Source organism: Pararge aegeria, chromosome 25 (assembly GCF_905163445.1).
Source record: "Pararge aegeria chromosome 25, ilParAegt1.1, whole genome shotgun sequence".
In the NCBI taxonomy this organism is placed as follows: Eukaryota; Metazoa; Arthropoda; class Insecta; order Lepidoptera; family Nymphalidae; genus Pararge; species Pararge aegeria.
The window spans coordinates 557,748-581,156 of record NC_053204.1 but is presented as its reverse complement, the minus strand read 5'-3'; the positions used below and the strand labels follow the sequence as shown (position 1 = coordinate 581,156).

The 23,409-nt window shown below is 39.3% G+C and overlaps 1 protein-coding gene across 1 annotated transcript in view; it reads right to left on the bottom strand.

Annotated features, from left to right (window-relative positions):
* Nucleotides 1–294: 294 nt before the first annotated feature.
* Nucleotides 295–23,409, bottom strand: part of LOC120634715 — a 91,606-nt gene continuing 68,491 nt past the window's right edge. Inside the window, exons 3-16 of the mRNA XM_039905488.1 lie at nt 21,463–22,328; nt 20,815–21,021; nt 17,350–17,454; nt 16,774–16,942; nt 15,625–15,735; nt 11,615–11,716; nt 9,920–10,075; nt 8,871–9,012; nt 6,904–7,067; nt 5,959–6,072; nt 4,754–4,843; nt 3,093–3,203; nt 2,082–2,269; nt 295–924 (exon numbers count right to left, since the gene is read on the bottom strand). Of these exons, the coding sequence (XP_039761422.1) occupies nt 748–924; nt 2,082–2,269; nt 3,093–3,203; nt 4,754–4,843; nt 5,959–6,072; nt 6,904–7,067; nt 8,871–9,012; nt 9,920–10,075; nt 11,615–11,716; nt 15,625–15,735; nt 16,774–16,942; nt 17,350–17,454; nt 20,815–21,021; nt 21,463–22,328 (2,702 nt within the window). The 3' untranslated portion in view covers nt 295–747. The remainder of the gene's footprint in view (nt 925–2,081; nt 2,270–3,092; nt 3,204–4,753; nt 4,844–5,958; nt 6,073–6,903; nt 7,068–8,870; nt 9,013–9,919; nt 10,076–11,614; nt 11,717–15,624; nt 15,736–16,773; nt 16,943–17,349; nt 17,455–20,814; nt 21,022–21,462; nt 22,329–23,409) is intronic.

The following is a 23,409-nucleotide window of genomic DNA, read 5'->3' as shown; positions in this document are numbered from 1 at the left end:
CAGTTTTTTGTCATTTAAGGAGTCGAGCAGGGCTTTTATAGAATTATTATGGGGATAGTTACTACAATGAAAACTTCTGCTGCGAATTTATTTTTTTCCTTTTTAACAGAATATAACATTCACTATAAATAATTGCTACTTAATTAATATTAAATTGAGCATCAAAAGACTTAGTAGACACATAGTAGAACCATAAATAGGTACAAAAAGCAAACCTTGAGGGACACAACGCCACGTTGTAGAAAGTGATCTGTATTGGGGATGGATGTACTTGCAAACGAACGGAGTCAGAGAACGGCAGATTACTTTATTTACTGCTTTTGCAGCTTTAAATAGATTGTTATGTGAGCACTATTATATCTGTCACAGGCAATATACGCAAAAATGTGTATTTTATAAAACATTTTCAGCACTCGCAGCAGAAGGCCAATCAATTACTAACCAGGGCCCTGTATCTCACGCTAAAACATTTTTCGTGATAGTTGGGTGTCGATTCTCCATGACATTGAAATCGCAATACCAATCGCAATACGAGTTAATTTTATTAACTTACCCAGTTCAAGTATCTAAATAGAAAAACTTGATGTAAGATACAAGAATTAATCTGGAAAGTTAGATACTTAGGGAATAACAATTTTTTTTTTAAATTATGATTCATTTGATTTGTTTAAACATTTCGTGCTTTTTTTGGTGTACTGTTTTCGAATGTCATAGAGAACCAGAATACAGGGCTCAGGTTTAAGAAACTCAAACGAATCCAGCCAAGAGTCCAATCAAAACTGTCATACGAACAGCGCGCACGTGCCCCGCACCGGCCTGCAGAGCGCGCACCGCGTGGCGCGCGGGGGACGGGGACGCCTCCACCGTCCGGCGCGGGAACACCGCCACCGCCCCCCCACTCGACGATACCACTATGCACCACACCTACAGGGAATAAAAGAGTATGACGCAACTGTTTGATGATTTATGGCTCCAAAACGTGGTCGATGCCTGCGTGTCTCTAAAGAAGACTCAGATACTTGGAGTATCTCTACGTGATTGAGCAGAAATGAGGAGATTCGTAGAAGAGGCAGAGTTTCCGAAATAGCTCAACGGGTCATAAAGCTTAAATACGCTGGGGACCATAGCTCGGAGAAATAATGGACGTTGGGGTCCCAACGCGAATGATGACCTCACACCACTACATAGAGTGTTGACAGACCCCCCGCGAGGTGGACGGATGACATCAAACGAGTTGCAGGAAGTCGCTGGTCGCACAAGACGGACAGACGTATTTGGAACTCCCCACAAAAAATATGTCCAGCCGTGGAAGGATGATGGTGACCCAATTATTGCATACAAAACAAACTGAGAATAATTGCTAAGTTACATATATTATTAAGTTATATATATTTATTTCTGGCATGGACCGGTTTTGTTAAATGATTATTTCTAAGTCTGTTAAATTCAAATTCAAATTCAAATCTTTATTTGCGTGATTGCAGGTTAACAAAGGAAGGTGTTCTAGTGGGAGGCTTTAGTCTTCTAAGATTCTGACAGATCACGCACAGGAAGTATTACAAGTATTGATGTATATGTATGGATTGCATTTCATCGTGTTAGCCGCGCCATTTTATTAAAAACCATATTATTAAATATTTAAGTTATGTGATGGTTAACTACGGGCCTTATAAGAAGGCTCAGATTCACTCAGCGGGCGATGGAAAGAACTACGCTACGAGTATCTCTACGTGATCAAATCAGAAATGAAGAGATCCATAGGAGAACTAAAGTTACCGACATAGCTCGGCGAGTCTCGATGCTGAAGTGGCAATGGGCGGGGCGCATAGCTCGGAGAACAGATGAACGTTGATGACAGATGACATCAAGCCAGTCGCTGGAGGCAAGTGGCCCAGGTCCAGCGGTGGACGTCAATTGGTTGAATGATGGTTCCAATCTTGAGTTGCGTGGCTTATACACACATTAAAATAATATAATGCTACCCGTACCTACAATATCACACCGTCATCACACACACAGTATATTTAGATATAAACTGAGGACCATTGAGTCATAACTTTTTTGGGTACATCCATACAAACCTCATCAGGCTCTGGCACCAGTAGTATCGCCTTCCAGCAATGTTGCGCGAGATCCGGCGTCAATATGGCGGGCATCGATTGACCATCGCGTAGCCACATAACGCGCAGGTTTCGGCCACACGCGCCGCACTCCAGCCGCCAGCCACTAGGCGTGTAGTCAGCGCTTATGGCAGTTGCTGTTGCACCACCTAAGTTGAGCTTTTGTAAATAAATTTCGCCGCTATGTCGGACACTTTTTTTTTTTTAATATATAGACAAGTGCTTGACTGCAATCTCACCTGATGGTAAGTGATGATGCAGCCTAAGATGAAGCGCGCTTGCCTAGAAGATGCCAATTCACTCTTGATTTGAAGGTACCCAGATTATAGGTAGCGGGGAAGACGGAAGATAGAAGGATTCCAGGCCTTTGCGGTGCGGATCAGAAAGGAAGAAGCAAAACGCTTCGTACGTGTTGATGGTATTTCAACAACGTAACGGTGCAGATTCTTACTCTGTGGTGTCCAACGTATATGACTCTTTTTAACAATTGTGAGTATTAGAAAAGACAGGCTTAATGTAAGCTTATTTGCGTTAAGAAGTTCAGGGAAAGCTCTAAATTAGTCTACAGAATTTCCTCATTTAAGAAATCATAGTTTTTTTCTCTTTACAAAGCAAGTAATCAATTTTATTCTTGGATTAATTTAGTTGAAAGGACGGAGAGTGAGAGATAAGTTGCTTTAAGTCCTGGAAAAAATCAAATCCCCAAGTGTTGTTCACAGGAGCATTCGTATTTTGACATTTTACATTAGTAATACCACGGGTACAATACATGGGTACTTCTATACACTCGTAGTATAGAAGAAACCAAAATTACATAACTTTGTTAATTTTCAAGTTTTTAAAAGAGAAAAAGAAAGAATATAGTATGTTTTTAAAGAGTCCACCAGCACAACCCGGCAAAAAACAAGACTAACCAAACAGTCTTACGCTAATAAGCTGAAGTTGCTGACGATGATGACGTTTATGTGTTACCTGTCACTCTGAGAGTGACGCGCTTCAGTTCACGAAGTCGCTTCAGATCAGGCGCCCGAGCTCCCACGCAGCGGTACTCGCCTCCTTCCTCGTACATAGCTTCCTTTATACCTGGTCACAGATAACAAAATGTAAACCTCCACTTTGCGAAGTTTACCCCCTGTGATACCAGTTTCGCGATATAATACAGCGACTGACCGCGCGTAACATTTAACAGTATTAATATATATAATAAAATAATAATGTTATTACGTTACAATACGTACATGTCTTTAAGACCATTTCTTATGTGTAACTATATTAAAAACTATCACAAACATACATTATATGTATAAGTGTGTGTATAATCTATATCTATACTAATATATAAATCTATAGAGTTTTTTACGATTGTTCTGTTAGAACTATTAAACTATACATCTGATTGAATTGAAATTTTGCATCCATGTAGAGGATACGTTAAATCTCCAAAGTGTATAGCGAAAATTATTAGAAAAAATCATAAAAAACTAAATTTTGAATTTTAACTCTTTTAGACATGAAATTTGGACAGAATTTTTTTGGGCTATGTTACGAGCAAACAAGAATGTATTGAATGAAGTTTAAATCACAAAATCGGTTACGGGGGTTGCCCAAATGGAATGGAATTTTAGTATAAAATTTTCATTTTAATGAAAAAAAATTAAAATTTTATATTAAAATTCCCACAGACTTAAAATTTAATAAAATTTCATGTTTGTTAAATTAAGGTCACTTACTATCAGATTTCGAAAAATTTTAGCCCTAGAGGAGATTGTGGGGGCGTTAAAGTTATTTATATCATTATAATTATATAATTATATATAGTAATAAATGATGAACCAAGCTGTGGTAACCTAATGGTTAGTGAATAACATAATTTGTTACATAAACAGAGGAACACTTTGAATGCCATGCAAGGAACACTTCCTATGAAATGACACCCTTCGGACTGGAACGCAGCTTAGCAGCTTAAATAGACATGGGGGTAGTAGGGACTTCTCTGGACAAGCTTGGCCACAAAATGCTTTAATAGGTGCTACTAAAACTTTAAGTGCCGAAGAGTCTATGTAAGATTTGCAGTCAATGATTGCAACTATGAATGAATGAATGAATGAATGAATGAATGAATAATATCATCAAGGATTGTTTTTATCTATTTTTCTCAACCAATCAATCACAATGTGCCACAGCGAAGCGTGGCAGGGTACAACTAGTATAACATATAATATTATAGTATACCACCATCCATCTATAGCATTTTCTTTCACGCCATTGGTTTGCTGGGAGAGATCACAATGTAGCGATAAATACAATATTTATTATTTGTGTATTTTCTCTGTGGTTTACAGTAAAAATGTATTCATTCATTGCATGAAGCAGGCTTTCATTAGCCTAGCCTATAACAGCCCACAGCTGGACTTAGGGCCTCTCCCAACGTAACGTTGGGCAGACGGGACCGCAGTAGGTGGTAGTAGTAGCACATAGGACGCTGCTGGCCGTTCTCCGTAATATTCCTTAAGTCAACTCGTACGACGCCCGCGATAAGACGATACAACTGTATTCTGATATGCCGTCACGACAACGCCAGTTAATTCATTAATTCACAGTTTAAAGCTAGGGTAAAGTTTCAGAGTGCATACCCAACACGCCGTGTGCGTGGTGCGAGCCCGCCGGCGCCCACGCGTCGGACGCGTTGCCCACCACGCGCCGCCACCAGCAGCCCACGCTGCCTGCACCACACCACGTGACACCAAATTCAAAATTAAAATATGTTGTATTCATGTGAACCTATCACAGGCACTTATGAAGGTTATACTCACGTAGGTATATTTTTCCATTATCTTGAGGTGATAGTTATATTGTTAAACGAGTATCTACCAATCAGATTTAAACTGAAATAAATATTCAATGTAAAACCTAAAAAAGGGTACTCTTGAATCACATTATTTTTTTAAATAGGCTTGTTACAGCCTAGAATTATTTACGTGCTTCTTTCATTGATTTTGATGGCTTGACTCAAAGCCAAGTTGGCCTTATTACAGACGAATAAAGGGTGATTAGTTATTCAGCGATTTGCTGTCCGTCCGTCAGTCTGTTGTCAGTCATCAGTCATTAGTCATTCAGTCTATCGTCAGTCGTCAGTCGTCAGTTTATGTGGTAACCAGTAGCGTGTACACAGGGTATGTACTAAGCGGCCAAATGATATAAAAAGGAAAAACCCTCCAGTACGAGTTTTAAAAAGGCTACCCTTTATGTTATTGTATTGTTGTAACTCGTAGAGGAGATTTTCTCCATTTTATATCATCTGTCCGCTTAGTGCATGCCGCTGGTGTAAAGTTAGATTCGCAATCTGTTTTACACTGTTAATTAATAAGAAACTAATATTAGCTTCTTATTACGAGTAGATTAACAGACCATTTTTTTTTTTTAAATGTCCGTAAATTTTTTTGTTAAATTTTGTGCCTTATTTCCAAGTATGTATTGGTGCAATGACGTTATTCTGACTTCTTTTTATCTGTTGCCCTCATGGTGAGTTATTGTCAGCAAGCAACAATATATTTTGGCATCTTAATATTTGAGAAATAAATTTGATCAGTGCTGAATTAAAAAACAGAAAAAAATACATTGTTTAAATTACGTTATGATTAAAGTTAAAAGTATAAATTCTCAAATTGTAATACTAACTTAACTTAGTTTAAAGTTAAGATATTCATACACTAAATTGTAAAATGTACCTTCTAGGCTATAACTAGATCTGAATGTACGAGTACCTACATTTAAGTGAATTAATTATTATCTTGTGATGGTAGTCAGCAAGTGTTACTAGGACACCGGCAGCACTCACCCTTGGGACAGTGCAGCTGAACGTTGCCGCCCAGCGGCACCTCCACCTTCTGGTGGTCGGGCTCTTCATCCTTCTCGCCGGGCTCCGTCGCCGACTGCGTGTTCTCGTCCGACGCTGACAATTATCGATAAACATTACGAACATTCCACATCGAGTCAGGAGATCCAGTTCTTAGTGCAATGTCGTAAGCCTTTATAGTTTCAAATTCGAACTAACCTTTCTTAATTAGGGAAACACACTCTCTTTTGAAATGTCTACGTTTGGACATTTGTCAATCACACAAAACGGTCAAACGCGGAGCAAAATGGACGTGAATTATTCGAAAGCCAACGTCAAGATTTACTCTTTTTATCAGTTCAAAGTGGACACTGGTTTTTCAAATCATGTTTCACACAGTTCTCGTTAGCTTCAATGGCTACCGACTGGAGGAGAGGAGGACGAGGAGATTAAACATTAATACTAATTAAGATTATTTTTCATCATGCTTAGACGGTTTTATGTTAGAATGCCTCTGTTGGCTTCTCCTAGCATCCAGCCAATGATGATAGAATCACTATACCATAAGTATTAAATGGATCTAAATTTCCAGGCCTCTAAGTCAATCATACCTTCCATACTGCTAAATTATTGAGAAAAATATGGCAAAGTCCACTAATCCGCACTGGGCCACCGTGCTAAACTAAGGCCTTATCTCCTTGTGGGAAACCCGTGCCCAACAGTGGGCCGGTAATGGGTTGATATGATGATGATGACTTTAGTAAATTGCACCTAATTTTCCAGTCTTTAAAGTCGTTCCTTACATACGGCTGATTATATTTTACAAGCTATGCATAAAGTATAGATATAGTTTAAAGCGTGATAAGAAGGTTCACTTCCGCCCAGCTGTCGTCGAGGCCAGTTTCTTTTTGCCCAGATGATCAACGTTTCAGCAGATGAGCAACGCACCCAGCACGTTGAGGTAGTACCCGATGGACGAGTACTCGATGTCCATCCAGCGCGCCCGGCAGCGGTACCAGCCGGCGTGCGATTCGCTGAGCCGCACCCAGCGCAGCGTGGCCGAGCCCAGCGCGGCCCCGTCCTCCGCACCCGTCTCCAGCGGCGTTGGCGAGCTGGAGACACACTTACAGTTACCATTTTCTTTTTTTTTGGTGATTTTTCTTAACCCGACCTTAACTAACCACTTTTATGTATGTCCGAACATAACTCCGTCATCTATAGACGGATTTGCAAATTGCATTGCATGTAAGATTTTTCGAAATGGCCCCATTTTTTATGACGCTCGATTGGCGCATATGGTAGGCACCCTGCTTTCCAAATCAAAGCTGTAGGTTCGATTCCCACAACTCAAAAATGTTTGTGTTATGAACATGAATGTTTTTCACTGTCTGTGCGTTTATTTGTTGATTATAAATATTTATGTGTATGATTCATAAAGATATTCATCACTCATCTTAGTACCCAAAACACAAGCTACGCTTACTTTGGGGCGATGTGTGTATTGCCGTAGTATATTTATTATTATTATTGTTTATTTAAATATCAATAGATCTGATGATAGGATTCGGAGACGACCGAAGTCTTCAAAAGTTGCAGCAAATCAACCGCGATTTCTGCTAACGCATAAATATGCATTGTTTACGCCATCACCGCAACTGTTTTTACTTACGTTTCATGTGAGTGCTGATAGCCTAGTGATTAGGGATTTCAGGACCCTATTACGTTAACCTACCGTTAACTTTTTAGAGCTCTGTGCGTTCTAAGCAATTAAATACCACGATGGAGAGATATCACGAGGAAACCTGTATATTGTATACTTTGTATACAAAACTACTCTCAGACAAGGCTTGAAACCGATTTCAAAACCACTACTAGTATTTCGTCATTATATTTCCTTAGAGAAACTGCTCTCAAACCGTTTTATTGCACGGATACACGGGTTCAAAGAATTTAAGAAATAACGTCCGAAACTCTATGCTGCGCTACCTGAAAAGGTGAGATCGAATATGAGCGGTCAATCACCCCAGTCAGCACTTAAACAAGTAATTATCTTATTAACTGGTTCATTCATTACGTTCTCAACTATAGACCGGTAAGCAAACCTTTTAACTTACGAAACCGCAATTAATAATAAAACCGCTCATATAAGTATATTTATAAAGCAAACTCCTCAAGCATCGCGAGTTATATTCCCAAAGTTGCAATACCGGGAGCAGGTAATTCTGGCGCGACGCTTCTACTTCCCCACCTAATTAAACTTAATTTCTTAATTACGAATTTTCATAAGAAATAAAATGAAACACGGCGAAAGTTTTCACTTTTAAAACTCCGGCCGAGGGAGATTGTGATAATACTGTGCTTCAACTTATATTTCGATATAACTTTGTTTGGGGACTGCTTACTCGCTCAATTCCTATTATAAATAGCTTTAAAGCGCTCATATTAAGTTCGCCAACCCTTATTTTGCCCTTTTATGGAAATAATTTGTAGCAGATCTCTTCGAGAGCTGTTTATATGCAAAATTTCAATCAAAAATAATTCATAATAATTAAGTTAATTCAATTTAACATTTATACATACATATTAAATTAAAAACAATACAAAATTAGGTAAACATAAGATATTCTCTGGAGCGAGAACCAAACCCGTTTTTATTTGAAAATTTGCCCTATTATTTTCCTATTGTTTTTTATATACAAACAGACATACACCCAAAAAATTATCTAACCATTAGGTAACATTGGATGTCGGTTGCCAAAAGATCATTGGACACGTCATAGTAGATTATGCATCAAGTAATGTTACATTGCATTTTACAGATAATGCGGTACGGTATTACCAAGTTAGGCGCGTGAGCTAAAGGCGAACTCGGTTCAAACCGACACACACACACAGGACTTCCCGGACGGGCTCACCTGGAGACGCGGTCGGTGTCGCGCATCCAGGCGGCGCGCGCGGGCGGGTTGGCGTCCACGTCGCAGCGCAGCGCCGCGGCGCCGCCCGCCCACAGCGACACGCCGAAGCCGGGCCAGCGCGAGATCACGAACGACGGCGGGTCTGCGGGCGGCGCGTGCCGTGAGCGTACGGAGTACCATATATCGAAATCGAATGATCGTTTTGGCATATCAAATTCTGTATCGACGAAATGAAATGGTCGTAATTAAACTCAATTTAGAGTTGCAAATCCTGTAATCTGATTTTTAATTTACAATAGTCCTGTTAAAAGCATGAGCTAATTGATGATATGCATGAGAAAGAGATACCATACTGGGAAACCGCACCATCACTTGGAGTGGTGATAGCTTCTCCATAAGACGGAGCGAGTAGGACCACCAATAAGAAGTTATAACTTTTCGGAGCCATGTACGTTTCAAGCATGGAGAACTTCATGAGGAAACCTGTGTTGTGTACACTCCATTACACCTGACACTATTTTGGTACCCTATAAATCGAATGAATAAGTAAATGAACATCTTCTTCTTAGGGTGCCGTCTCCTTACAAAGGTTGGCAATCATTAGGGCTTGCTCTACTTTGGACACCGCTGCTCTAAATAATGATTTGGTGCTTTTTCCAAACCATTGTCGTAGGTTTTTGAGCCATAATATTCTTCTACGGCCAGGACTTCTGCTGCCTGCCACTTTACCTTGTATGATAAGTTGAAGAAGTTCATGTTTTTTGGCGTTCGTTTACACGTTAGAACGTTTGTAACAAAAATTAAAAGTAAGTACACGATATGCAACTCTGAAACGACTGACATTTAGATAATTTTACTTTTACATTTTACAATTACATGCACTGTATTACTGGCTTCTGTACCCTTAGTACAATAATCAAAAAGGTGCAGAAATGGAACGTATGTTGCCGGTTGCATACTACATTGTGACAGCACTGGTTCTTATTTTGACCGCCAACCGCTACACACATTCCGCTAGCTGCTGGTACCATATACATGCGGGTGCTCACAAGTCACGTGTATCTCCAGCTTGGCCGTGAGCGCGTCGGGCGGGCGAGCCGACGGCGCCGGCGCGTCGGGCCTCCGCTGTCGCGCCGCGCACTGCAGCGTGCCGTTGTGCAGCTCTCGCGCCGCCGTCACCACCGCGCGCGACCACCACACGCCCTCTGGAGATTCCCATACACTATACCAGCCGGCTCCCCGACAGCCACGGTGGACCATCTCGAGAAAGTATTTTGTTTTTTATCGTAATAGTCGACCGACCAAGCAGATAGCCGCAAGGCATGCAAGGAACACGAGACAGCAAATCTTACAAAGCGAAGCCCTGTTTCCATCAATCTGACGCGTAGGTGTTAAGCCTCACTCCTAACTACATGGGAGATATTACAATGCACAAAATATGTGTGCGCAAACACAGGTACACTTTCTCTCATAGTCAATTGAAACCGCAGTTCCAACACAACCAGAAAGAGATCAGGAGCGGTAGCGACAGCTTAACATGCTTTCCAAAGCACGAGGGAGAATACTGCCAATTTCCAAACTCCAGAGATTTCTATTCTATAATATCTTTTAGGAAATATTAGTTCTGCCAAAACCGGGGATCAAACCCCGGACCTCGTGATCTGCAGCTGAACATGCGTACCACTAGACCGACGACACAGTTAAAAACACATCACCAAAGGATGTGGATGAATCCATGTTACCTATGCAGTGACATAGCCGCGGCTCGCGTCAGCAGTTGACCGTCGATATGATTTTGATGCGATGGCGCTTCAAAACTACCCACTTATAATTTACAATTTATTTATTGTGCGCTCGAAGATACAATTTTATATAATTACCCTCTTTTTGTAAATTAGCATGTAAGTTCTATTTAAGTGGAAATTCCTTTATGGAACAATATCTTAAACCAGAAAGGAGTATCCGATGGTAAATAATGGGTATCCAAAATGGCGTCAATTGGAGACAAAAACAAACCGACAGCAATCATTCATCCCCACAATGGTGAAATTGTTTCTTACTTGCTATGAAAACATTCATTAACGAAAAAATCTAAAAAAATATAGTTTTTTTTTTATGGGAATAGGTGGAACAAAGCACACCGTGTCACTTAGTCCTTTATAAATAACTATATAGCATATATAGCATAACTCAAAACCAAGTTTCATGTCAGAGAACGAACTAAGCCAATACCCACGTTATTATATTGAAACTATTTAATTAAATGTTTTTATACATTTTTTTAATAATTAATATTGATATGATTTTTTTAGATTTCGTTACCCAGGAATAATATAATAACTTTTCTTAATCACGAGTCAAACTGTGTTAGTACTTGTGAAATTTTGTTTTTAAAAAATAAATTGGGATTTCTGCTTAAACGTTTGGTACGCTTTTAATTACAGGAATGAATGAATGAATAAACATACATTTATTGCAGATCACAAAAAGTACATAAAAAAAAACTATAACAAAACAACGTATACAATTTGGCGGCCTTTTCGCTTCATAGCGATTTCTTCCAGGCAACCAATGGCGAAGAAAACAAATACAGATAATACAGATAATGGTGCACATACGCATAAATTACATATTCCATTACTTAAATAAATATATATAATATATATAAAACAATATTTGTAGCTTTGTAGCAAGACAAACAAATAAGTAACTACCAATATAAATATGCTTGATGTCGTTCTCACCGACAGAATAATTAGTGTGGTGTATACGCAGGTATGGCCGGTGATCCAGGGCAGGCTCCAGGGCCAGCAGACGCCATGACAGCTCGGGTGGAGGGACGCCACCTGGGAAGATCGGAAGCTTCACAACACTAACTCAAAATAAGCTGTGTTCAAAATAAAATTAGTCTACATCAATTATAACAGAGTACCTACTGTTATTTAAAGTTAAAAGTATAAAGTCATATATTTATATATTAAAATAGAGTACTGCTAATACATAAATACAATTTCTTACGTGCTAGAGGTAGGAATTCGTTATTAAAACTAAACTAAAACTCTTAAACAAAAGCTACGAGTATTTCAAACGCACCCTGTTCTATGCATAGGCTAACAAAAACGTAATCGGACATTATTTTTGTAAGAACCTCTTCACATTGTCAATATAAACTATAAAAAGATCAGATTAGTTAGAAATGAAAAAGCAATTTATTATAAGGGCCTCATGTTCACATTATTGCAGTCACATTTTTTGGGCTCTGAACAAAAATCTCCTTTCAGAGACTTTTTTTATACATGTTACTCGTTTAGTCAGCCTATTATAAACCGATTTTGATGATTCTTTTAAGAGGTGGTCTCATTTTAATTTAGTGAAGTTTTATTGGTGGGATTTTGGAGAAATCGAGAGAACTCTTCAAATATTATAGACACACCTATAGCAATTTGAGTGTTTTTTAAAGGAACTCGTGCATTTTCTTTCGAAACGCACCATAAATCCTCCAGTTGAACTGATAATGAAGGCCATGGATTGTCACCGGAACAATACAATAATAATAATCACACGAGTAGTTTTGATTATGGTATATAGCTGCTAAGCATTTTATGCTCGTCAAAAAAAAAAAGCTGATGGTGAAGTGCTGGGAGACCACCTCAACCATTAAACTCTTGTTATTTAGTTATTTACCGTCGGGTTTGTTTTATAAAAAAAATAATTCAAGAAAGTAATACAGACCTTCCATCGTAGACCAAGGTAACGCAACAAGTAATTAATAATTATAACCGGGTTAAAAGATTATGACCGAGCTGACTACAGACTTCACGATGAAAGATTACCAAACTTGGCCTTAGAACCGAAATATGGCAGATATTCCCCCAACAAAGACATTGCAAAAGAGGTTAGGGTAATGGCAAAACTCTGCCAAAACTAAAACAACAAGCCCGTCTTCGAATCTGAAACAGACATATTTTTCTAGCCCACATGTAGGATAAAGAAGAAGAAGAAGAAGGGACAGTTTTACCTGATGGTCAAATTCGCAAGCCCCGAAGTCGCCCATGTTACATACACTTGGAACAACTAAGATTGACCATCGTAATCAACTCATTTGCTCTGTCCAATTAGGCCGCACCGCTCTTGAAACCAACAACAACTAGTAATTTCATATCCCGAAAATGTTTCCAACGATTTTCATTTGCGGCTTCGCAACGTTGCAATCTGGGTTACGTTTCCGAAAGCTGGCAGCGCGCGAACTTTCAAAAACACTAATGGGGTTTTATAATGGCGTATTTTGAAAGCCCTCCCATCGAAGCTAGTAGATATTCGAGCTGAACGCTATTCACTCAGCACACGATCGGAAACAAATTAAGCGAAATATCGGTCAACCTGGGCTGCGAATTGCATAGGTTTGAATGGGCTAAAGAATTTTAAACGATTCGTGCGGTAAATTCCGACCATATTTTGAACAACCTCTCTGACACTACGGCTGGTTTAATTTTGGAAATTGCATTTTTAGTATGGAGAGGAAACGTGGACACTGGCAGTTTCCCAAAAAGTACGATTACTTATTCATTAATTTCATCCATCCAATCATTTATGTGACATTGGATATATGTATATAGCCAAGTTTTACCACACGTAATGTATTTTATTCATCGTCATTATGTATAGAGTATTAATGTCCCATTACGTAATGTAATATGTAGTAAAAACGTGGACACTGGCAGTTCATCTGTGCCACAAATACGCAGAGCGAGCTATGTTGGGAGTGTTTCTTCGGGAAATAAATCGCTACTAGGAAATCCGTAGGAGAACCAAAGTCGCAGATAAAGACAAAGGATTAGCAAGTTGAGTCACAGTGGGGCAGACGCGTTCTCGAGTGGAGACCACGAATCAGTAAACCTAATTTGGGACCGCCTCCAGCCCGTTGGACGGATGATCGTATGTGAAGGCGCGCTCTTGGCAAGGCCTGTCTTATGCAGTGGACACGAGTAGGCTTTCACTGATGGTGATGTACGCTACACTGTCGGGTACAGCTCTCCTCTCCAATTATTAGGGAAGAAGGAATTTTGGGAGTTTAGACAATACCAACTTCTTCACTCCAAGCTTAACTGATAATGACTAGGGACCCAAACATGCTAACTCCTTGACCTACTTAATTATTTAATTAGTATGTTTAACATACAACAATAATCCAAATATTTTATGTAAACAATAAAACTCATGCAATCGCTAATTATTTATTTTTATTTTTTGTAAGTATATAGACAAGTGCTTGACTGCAATCACACCTGATGGTAAATGATGATGCAGCCTAAGATGAAGCGCGCTTGCCTAGAAGATGCCTATTCACTCTTGATATGAAGGTACCCAGATTATAGGTATTAGGGAAGACGGAAGATGGGAGGGCATTCCAGGCCTTTGCGGTGCGGATCAGAAAGGAAGAAGCAAAACGCTTCGTACGTGTTGATGGTATTTCAACCACGTAACGGTGCAGATTCTTTCGGTGCCTCGCAGTTCGATGGTAGAAAGGAGATGGTTTGACCAAATCGAATAGCTCCTGAGCACACTCTCCGAAATGTATCTTGTAGAAAACGGCCAGACAAGCAACCTTGCGCCGGTGTTCAAGGCTTTGAAGTCTACTGACTACAAGGTCGTTGCCAATGAGTCTCCTAGCACGACGATCCACCGAATCCAAAGCATCGAGCTGGTACTTGGCAGAGCCATCCCATAAATGGCTGCAGTACTCCATGCACGACCGAACCTGAGCTTGGTGCAGGGTAAGAAGCTGTTCTGGCGTGAAGTAGCGCTTAACTTTGTTGAGGATGCCAAGTTTTTTGCCAGCAGTTTTAGCTTTGGACTCGATGCATTGTCCAAAGCTTAGATTGGACGAAATGCTGATACCTAGGAGCTCAATACTATTCGTGATTGGCACAGATACATTTCGGAAAGTCGGAGTTAGGGGGAACGGACTCCGTTTGGCGGAAAACAAACACGCTTGGGTTTTGGAAGCATTAAACTGTACCAGATTAGTGTCACCCCAATCGGACACCTCGCTTAAGGCCAGATTAACGCGTTCCACCAAGGCTTCTCTGAACACAAGAGTTTCGTCTCTACTAGCTCGTGGACTGGACATGTATCTAACCGTCACAGTGCTGTCATCTGCATACCCAAAGATGCCGGGTTTTAACAGATCATTTATATGCAGCAGGAAGAGCGTAGCGGAAAGAACCGATCCCTGAGGGACACCAGCGTTGATGGCCATTAGGTCAGACGAGGACCCATCGACGACAACCCGAAAAAATCGTCCACTCAAGAAATCAGCGATCCAGTTGCAAAAACTAATGGGTAACCCGTAGGCTGGAAGCTTGTGCAGAAGACTTTCATGCCAGACTCGGTCAAAAGCTTTCGATACATCGAGTGAAACAGCGAGCGCTTCACCGTGCTTATCCATGGCTTCACCCCAGATGTGCGTGGCATACACTAAAAGATCCCCTGTTGACCGATTTCGTCGAAAATTAAATTTCCTGTTCAAATATTCACACATTGTAAAAATCAATATATTAAATCGTTGGTCAAAAAACTTATATAACATATAATAGTCTGCGTTCCAGTAAGTTCAAAGGTTTTGCAAGTTCACGTTGTTCGCGGACCACAGTCAAATATGGGCAGTGAATTGTTATATTCTATTACTTTGTAATAGCTGTTGATTAGCGGTCCATCGAATTTAACGGTTAACCGTTTAATGTTATTAACTTACCTTCAGCAACGCATCTCACTTCAAGGACAGTCTTGTCTCTGACAGGCACCCAGGTGTTCCCCGCGTCCAGGCGTCTTCCGTCCACCGCTAGATACACTGACCGAACTGGCTCTGGTAACCAAATATCTAATTTAAGTAATGATCTACATAAATTCAATAATATAAACGATGCTTTGGATTTTAATCCATAACAAAGTAAACATGAGAATTTTGAGAAAGTCTTGGATATTTTTTTTAGTAGACCCCTGACAGTGGGTAGGTAACCCACAGTGGGTTAAGGGTCAAGGGTCTAATGATAGTTTACATACATTTATCATATCAGCTATACGGTAATTTCGTTTCTCCGGTTAATATCCGTCTGACAGCCGGTTGGCGCAGTGGGCGGCGACCCTGCCTTCTGAGTCCAAGGCTGAGGGTTCGATTCCCACAGTTGGACAAAGTTTGTGTGATGAACATGAATGATTTTCAGTGTCTAGGTGTTTATCTGTATATTATTAGTATTTATGTGTATTATATTCATAAAGATATTCCACAGCTATCTTAGTACCCATAACACAAGCTTCGCTTACCTTGGGGCTAGATGGCGATGTGTGTATTGTCGTAGTATATTTATTTATAAAAAAAATATATGGCAGATGTAAATCAAACATAGATTGAGAAACAATATTTCGAAGTAACTTTACAGTAATCAATTTAATTAATTTTTTATACCAACATTAAGTATAGTGGCAGGCGTATTAACTTTTCATAACTATGTATACGTCACTAAAGTACCAACTTATAACAATTTTTTCTGCACAAGCTTCATTTTCCTATCCCACAATTAAATTTGTCCGGTATGAAACCTGAGATTAGTCCTTATCGTGCTTTTTGTAATTTGGTGTACCTACTTGGGCGCATAGGCAAAAACTGCATTTGCATCATATGGTATTTTTTCTCTCTTTTCAGAGACAGTAGCTGATAACCATCTAAAGGGTTGCAACAGCGTCACTGGGGAGATGGAAAACTCATCAAAAGAAGATGCCTAGAGCTCAACGACACTGGAGGACCGACAATAGAGACTCAGACCACGGCTCGGGTGGACGTTTCGGAATGGGTGGGCTCTGGACAAGGGTTTACTCATAAGCATCACATGGTGCACCTACTCACCGTATATAAGCAGTCTGGTGGGCTCGCCGGTAACCGTGCGGCCGGCTTTGTCGCGGCCTGAGCAGCGCCAGCGGGCAGCGTGGCCACGGGATGCGCGTGCGATCTCTACGGCGTCTCCCTGACGCCACGCCGACTCCCCACCGCCGGGAGATGACGGCAGGTTAACTTGCTAGATACAAAATACATATAATATCAATCAAAGAACTCAAACGTTTAAGATATTGTGTTAACTTCTAAGCTGTTGTGAAGAAGAAGACGTCATCCCTTCCAGCAACACTGCGACCAAGCTCTAAGAGTATCTAGAATGTGTTAGTGAGAAAGCTAGATTCACTGCTTCTTATTAGCTTATTTAGTGATTACAGAATAGAAAATTTATGAATTACGTTATACACAACTATACTTTACTACTATACTACTCCTATACTGTATTACTTTTGATGGCTGAGTAATCTGTTTCTACAAGTTTGGAGAGCTGGTTTTATATTATTTGATAAGACTGGTAACTATTATCACTAACATGTTATATAGTTCGTTATAGTTATTTCTTTATGACCCTTGTCTCACGAATGTCCTCACCTCACTGTCCTTGTACCAGCGCAGGTTGGTGACGTTGACGAGGTCACACACGATGCGCGCGTGCGCGTGCGGCTCCACTAAGAGCTCTTTCTCCTGCTTCTGAGGCTGCACAGGAGCAAGAATATAAAGCTAAATTAATTTATTGCTAACATCATGCTGGGGGAAAACTGGACGGATGAGATATTCATCTACGACTTTTTGGATCTCAATTTATTATGTGCTATGCATCGGTTGACCTACAGTCCGCACATATTTAGGCTAATGAGGTGTCTAAACATTAATCAAAAACAACAGCTTTATTTGACTACAATACCTATATCTTCACTTATGTACCACATCTGCAGGAAATTTACTGTACCTACTTAAAAGGTACTTGACCTTGACCAGGCAATTTACATTTTTTCTAATAAAAACTTATTACAAATCACTCCTTAGAATTTTTTTAAATATATTACGATGAAATAAAACGAGTGTTTTAGCACGTACCGCTTCACAATAATTGCTAATGCTCTAATTTCGCAAGAGTTGTTGCTATTACTTTTTAACAGGCATTTTTAGTATTCCAAAACAATGTTGCATGATACAAACTGTTTTTACTTTGTAAACGTACACCTGATCTTAGCAATAGATTCATTACAAAAATTCAAGAAATGCATTGAAGAACGTCAAATAAATGTCTTACACTAGTTCACTGAAATCAGCTTTAAATACTATTAGAGTTGAAAATGAATTTGCACAAACATATTTGCCTAAATACGTAATTATGTCTCACCGCTACGCTGCAAACAACTCCGGCGCGGTAGCCCTCGACTCAGTCGCGATGTCAACGTTATAACAAACCCAATTAGCTACCCGGCAGGGCTGCCAGCTCTCAAACAACCTAATGAGCTCAGAATGGAAAGAAACACTTTAAAGGTAGTGTTTTTTCCTTTATACAGTTTAAAGAAAACTATATTTAAAAACCACTAAGTTGCCCGCCAAACTACACAGCAGGTGGTGGATCTGGGCACAGACCACCTCCCATAGATGCAAACACTCCCTACGGTGCTCTAATACGGATTTACGGGGTTTTAGTTTTATAACGACGTTGAAGTTCGACGGTTAATTTTGCTCTCCGAGGTACGGGGTAGACGCTGGATGCTAATAACCTAATTTCGGGCGGGTAGCTGAGAAGACACTTACAGAAAAATCTAATACAAAATTTTGGCGCACCACGTAACATTCTATCCCCAAGACCAACACAGCTGTTTGTATTATGTTCGCACATAAAGTTAATTTAACGAGAAACAATCCTAACAAACAAACAATTTATTATAGGCCAGTATAATCCCACAGCCTGGCACAGATTCTTTCAAAGTATAAATGAAAGCCAAACTCATATATATCCTGAATCATATAGTAGACATACTATTTTAAAGATAATAGTGAGATTATGGTGATAACTAACTAATAAATAAATAAATTCGTAAACATAAACCGAAAGCTGCGAGGGTTCCAATCTCGCCGAGAAGCAGCTCACAATAAACTTATCTGCATGATTAGGACAGAGGGATTTAGAACATAAACCCAACACGCTTCTCCAATTGCGGTCAGTGAAACATTTTGTTTTTTTTTTACACTAAAAATTTATAAAGTAGGTAAATAATTAAACTTTTGATACTTATAATTCACATTTGCCAGATATGAATTTATAAGTATTGAATAGTTAATAGATAGTTGTCAAGAAACAATTAAAATTATATTTGATAAACAACCAATGTTTATGACATTATTTAAATAGTCTAGTATTTTTAAATAGTCTTAAATCTGCACAATTAAAATAAAGTTAAGAGCAGAGGTGGCAGCCCGGGCCCGCCACGCGCGTCTGTTACGTAATATTATATTTTAATTCAGAGCCTCCTTTTTCTTACGCGGCGAAATTATTTTGAATTTTCCTTGGTAAATACAGTACACAGTTTAGAAAGAGCACAGTTGGCAACTGAGAAAAACAACACAGGCCCGATATGCAACAGTATACGTTCATTTGAATTTATTAATGAATGAATATACTTTTATTGAACACCACAAAAAGTAAGCATAAAACAAAGAAGCAATAATAAAACATAGTATATAATTTAAGTACCAAGTTTACCGCTATATAGTGATGTAAATTCATTTGTACCTAAAAACCGAGTGGACAACCGATCCCGTAGGAGGTATGATAAAAAACGCTGAAGAGATGATGCGAAGTGGATGGTTTAGATAAGTTGGAGAAGCAAATATAACATACGAAACAGGATAATATAATATATAAATAATGCTTAATAACCCATAAAAATCTTCAAGAATTGAGCTTTTAAATTGAAAAATGGTTTGTGTAATCCAACTAAAAAACAAACTATTCATAATAACAAACTATTCATCGTACTAGCGGTTCTTTGCGATTCTATCATTATTACAACTTCTGATAAATACTTTTTTTTATGGGAATAATTGCGGTTCCAAGCAGATGGGCCACCTAATTGTGAATGCAACATCGCCTATAAATAGAGCAACACTTCACAAGGGATGAAAAAAACACATCCTGCAAAGTGCTACCCTATGTACTTGACGGCCGATTGGCGCAGTGGGCAGCGACCCTGCTTTCTGAGTCCAAGGCCGTGGGTTCGATTCCCACAACTGGAAAATGTTTGTGTGAAGAACATGAATGTTTTTCAGTGTCTGGGTGGTTTATATGTATATTACAAGTATTTATGTATATTATTCATAAAAATATGCATCAGTTATTTTAGTACCCATAACGCAAGCTACGCTTACTTTAGGGCTAGATGGCGATGTGTGTATTGTCATAGTATATTTATTATTATTTATAATTCATTAAATTCCCATGTAAACTCATCTGCTTCATCAACATTTTCAGAACCTGCACAGCATTCTGAACACGGGTTTTCCTAGGTTTAGGGAGTATTAAAAGTATAACCCCTCCACGCTGCTTCAATACGAGGTTAAAAGCAAATGCGAGGCACAGCCAACTGTATGATTGCTAACCTGCGCTATAGCCTATATGTATAGAAGCGGCGGATTTAATTATGCCTCTTCTTGTCGCTTCTGCGGCCGCGGAGCGCTTCTGAGAGGATTCATTGTTTGCGGAACAAATTGTTTTGTTGTTCAATCTCGCACATTTTGAAATTTCTATTTCAAATATATCCTGTGTCTATATTAAATTTGATTCATCTTGGAATTTCTGATTAGTTGTCTCAGCTACTCTAAGAGTGCCGGTTTATCATACCATCTTCATAGCTGTTCACCCGCTTTTTACTCGAAAAAGGTCGTAACGTATTGCCCACTTCTTAAATCTGCTTTTGTAGCTTAACTATTATTGTGGCATTATCTATTATGGTGGCAAAAATATAATATCTCGGCGGAGTTTTTGTAGTTAATAATGAGTTCCTAGAAGCTCTTATCGAATTCGCTATTCATAGATACCTGAGGTGGCGGTGAAGCTACGCGATCCCTCCTCGCTTCCCTCATCTGTTCCCTTGGCTCGTCCCTCATCACCGGCGCTGGCCTGATGACGAAGGCGTCGACCCTCGAAGATGCTCTCATGCCAGGAGCCGCCCCTGCGTCTCCGATAGCATCCCGCACAGCTCCACGTATGTTTAGGATCGTATCACCAGTTTTGACTCGACGTGACTGTGGAAATTTATGAACGATGTAGCATGACAAATCTATGTATCTATATATCAAATACCCTAAAACGAGCAATTCTTCTATATAATCTCAATCTCGAAAACGGCTCTGATGATTTTTGGGAGCAACAAATCGATCTAACTAGGTATAATTTTTTTACAAAAAGTAGTTTTATTCGTGTTTTCAGGCAAAAAAAAACTGCTAAAAAATCATTAGGATACGAAAGTAAACATCGCCATCATCTACAAGGTTATCATTGATCAGGTGGCAAGTCACGTGGTCCTAAAACCAGGACATCCCGGGTCGAATCAGAAGATTCTGTTTTTTCCTTTTTTTAACCAAACCAGAAACCTAGGTTCGAGTTCATATGAATTTTTTCCCCTTAACCATCAGTAAATGTTTTAAATAATATAATATCATAATGAAAAAAATACTTTAGATTACCTTTGTCGGTTTCTCCCAATCCGTACTGCTTCTTTTCTTGCGTTCAAAGTTTTCTTCCGTAACAAAAGCTTCACTCGAATCATCTTCTGCCACAGACGCTTTAGTAACATTCCCCGTGGTAGATTCAGAATCACCTGATAACTTTTTGTTTTCGGCATCAACTCTTGCTTCTTCAGCCATCAGAATTCTATTCAATTCATCGATATTCGATCCCGGGGCTACTATGAAACCGCTATCGGATGCATTCAAATCTTCGCTTTCCAACATTTCATTAGTATTTTTAATATTATCTAAAGGCTTTTCATTATTTTCTTGGTTTATAGTTTCCAAAACTTGAGGTACATTTTGTATATCATTGTAATCTTCAGGCGTTATATTGCTTTTACTTATGATATTTGTTTCAAATATATTTTCTTCATTAACATTTATAGTTTCATCTTTTGTAATACTAGTGGCTTGGACAGTTTCATCAAAATCCGTGACTTTACCTTTAGAATCGTTCAAAATTTCAAATATATTATTATGAGATTGAAGAACATTGTCGTCTGGCGTTACTAGTATGCTGCTATCCTCGATACTGGTTTCTGTTTCATCATAATTGACACCAGTTAGTTCGTTGACGTCTGTATTATCTATTGAATCTTCATCAAACTCGTTAGTATCGAAAAAAGGTTGGAAATTTTTGCTAAAAGGGCTTAAGTCACTTGTTTTGTCGTTGTTTTCTTCGTTGAGAGTTTCGGGGGTTTCATCTAGAGTTCTAGAGTTGTCGCGTAGAGGGGGGTAGAGGGGGGCGTCTCGGAGGAGTTCTGCCGCGTCGAGGGGGGAGTGCTCGGAGCTACTTCTCTCGGAGCGAGCGGGGAGGAAGCCTGAGGACAAATACTTTAATTAGATATAGATAGAGATTAAAGTAATCTATTTTTTAAACATATAGGGCCTGCATTCTGGATGTAGACATAAGATGATATATATACCACACTTGAAGAATCAAAAAAATTGTATATTATTGCTACCTATGCATGGCTTCAAAGTTAGAAGGACTTTTACCCACAGATTTTTAAATGCCTAGAAAAATAACAGAACTTGCTGGATTTGAACCCGCGTCTCCCTCGCGATATTAAATATAAAAATGCATCTGTCAATGTGTCTGTGTCTATCGTTTAAAGCACCTGATTTCACCTTTCAGCTGATACAGTCACTATGAAACTGATAAAAACGGCATCTTATAAGTTCACATTGGTGGCTTGATTGGCAATGCAGTGGGAGAAACGCAGGTTCTATGCCGGTTCCGGCATTTTAAAGTGCATTTTATACATTTGATGTTTCCACCAAGGATTAGTATACGCTAATAAAAATGGTACTAGAATGTACCATTTTGGAGCCGTGTAAGCTCTCCCCGCCACGTTGCCATTAAATGCGTTAACAAACACTAATAGCTCTCAACTATAAATAGAAATGGAAATATAACGCTTAAAAGGTTTTAACTTTTTCCTTACAACCAGTCCGTAGGTCAAGGTGACCCACTAGTTTGAAGTAGAAGCTATTTCTTTAGCTGAGTCAGCGCAATCATCCAAATGAATCAAACCATTACTTCAAAGGGGCGTAATAAAGGGACTGCGAGTAAGTCGGTAAGCTACTTATAGGCACCGGAAAGCTGCGCGGATGAACGACTTCCAAGCTCCTAAGATCACCTGCAAACTAAACTATCAAATGCAATTTTTTTTTTTTATTTAGACCAATCACAAGCTCTGATCAAGTGTAATTTTAGATGATGGTGTTAACAACATTCGTTAACTTTAAACTTAAGATACGAGGGGAAGAACACGCCTGGTCTTAGAAGAGCCCACAACAAATTAAGCCAGGGTTTTTTTTGTTATCACCATCTCACAGTCAAATTAATTTTCATGTAAATTGATGAATCCATAATATTCTAATATGATTTTTCTGTAT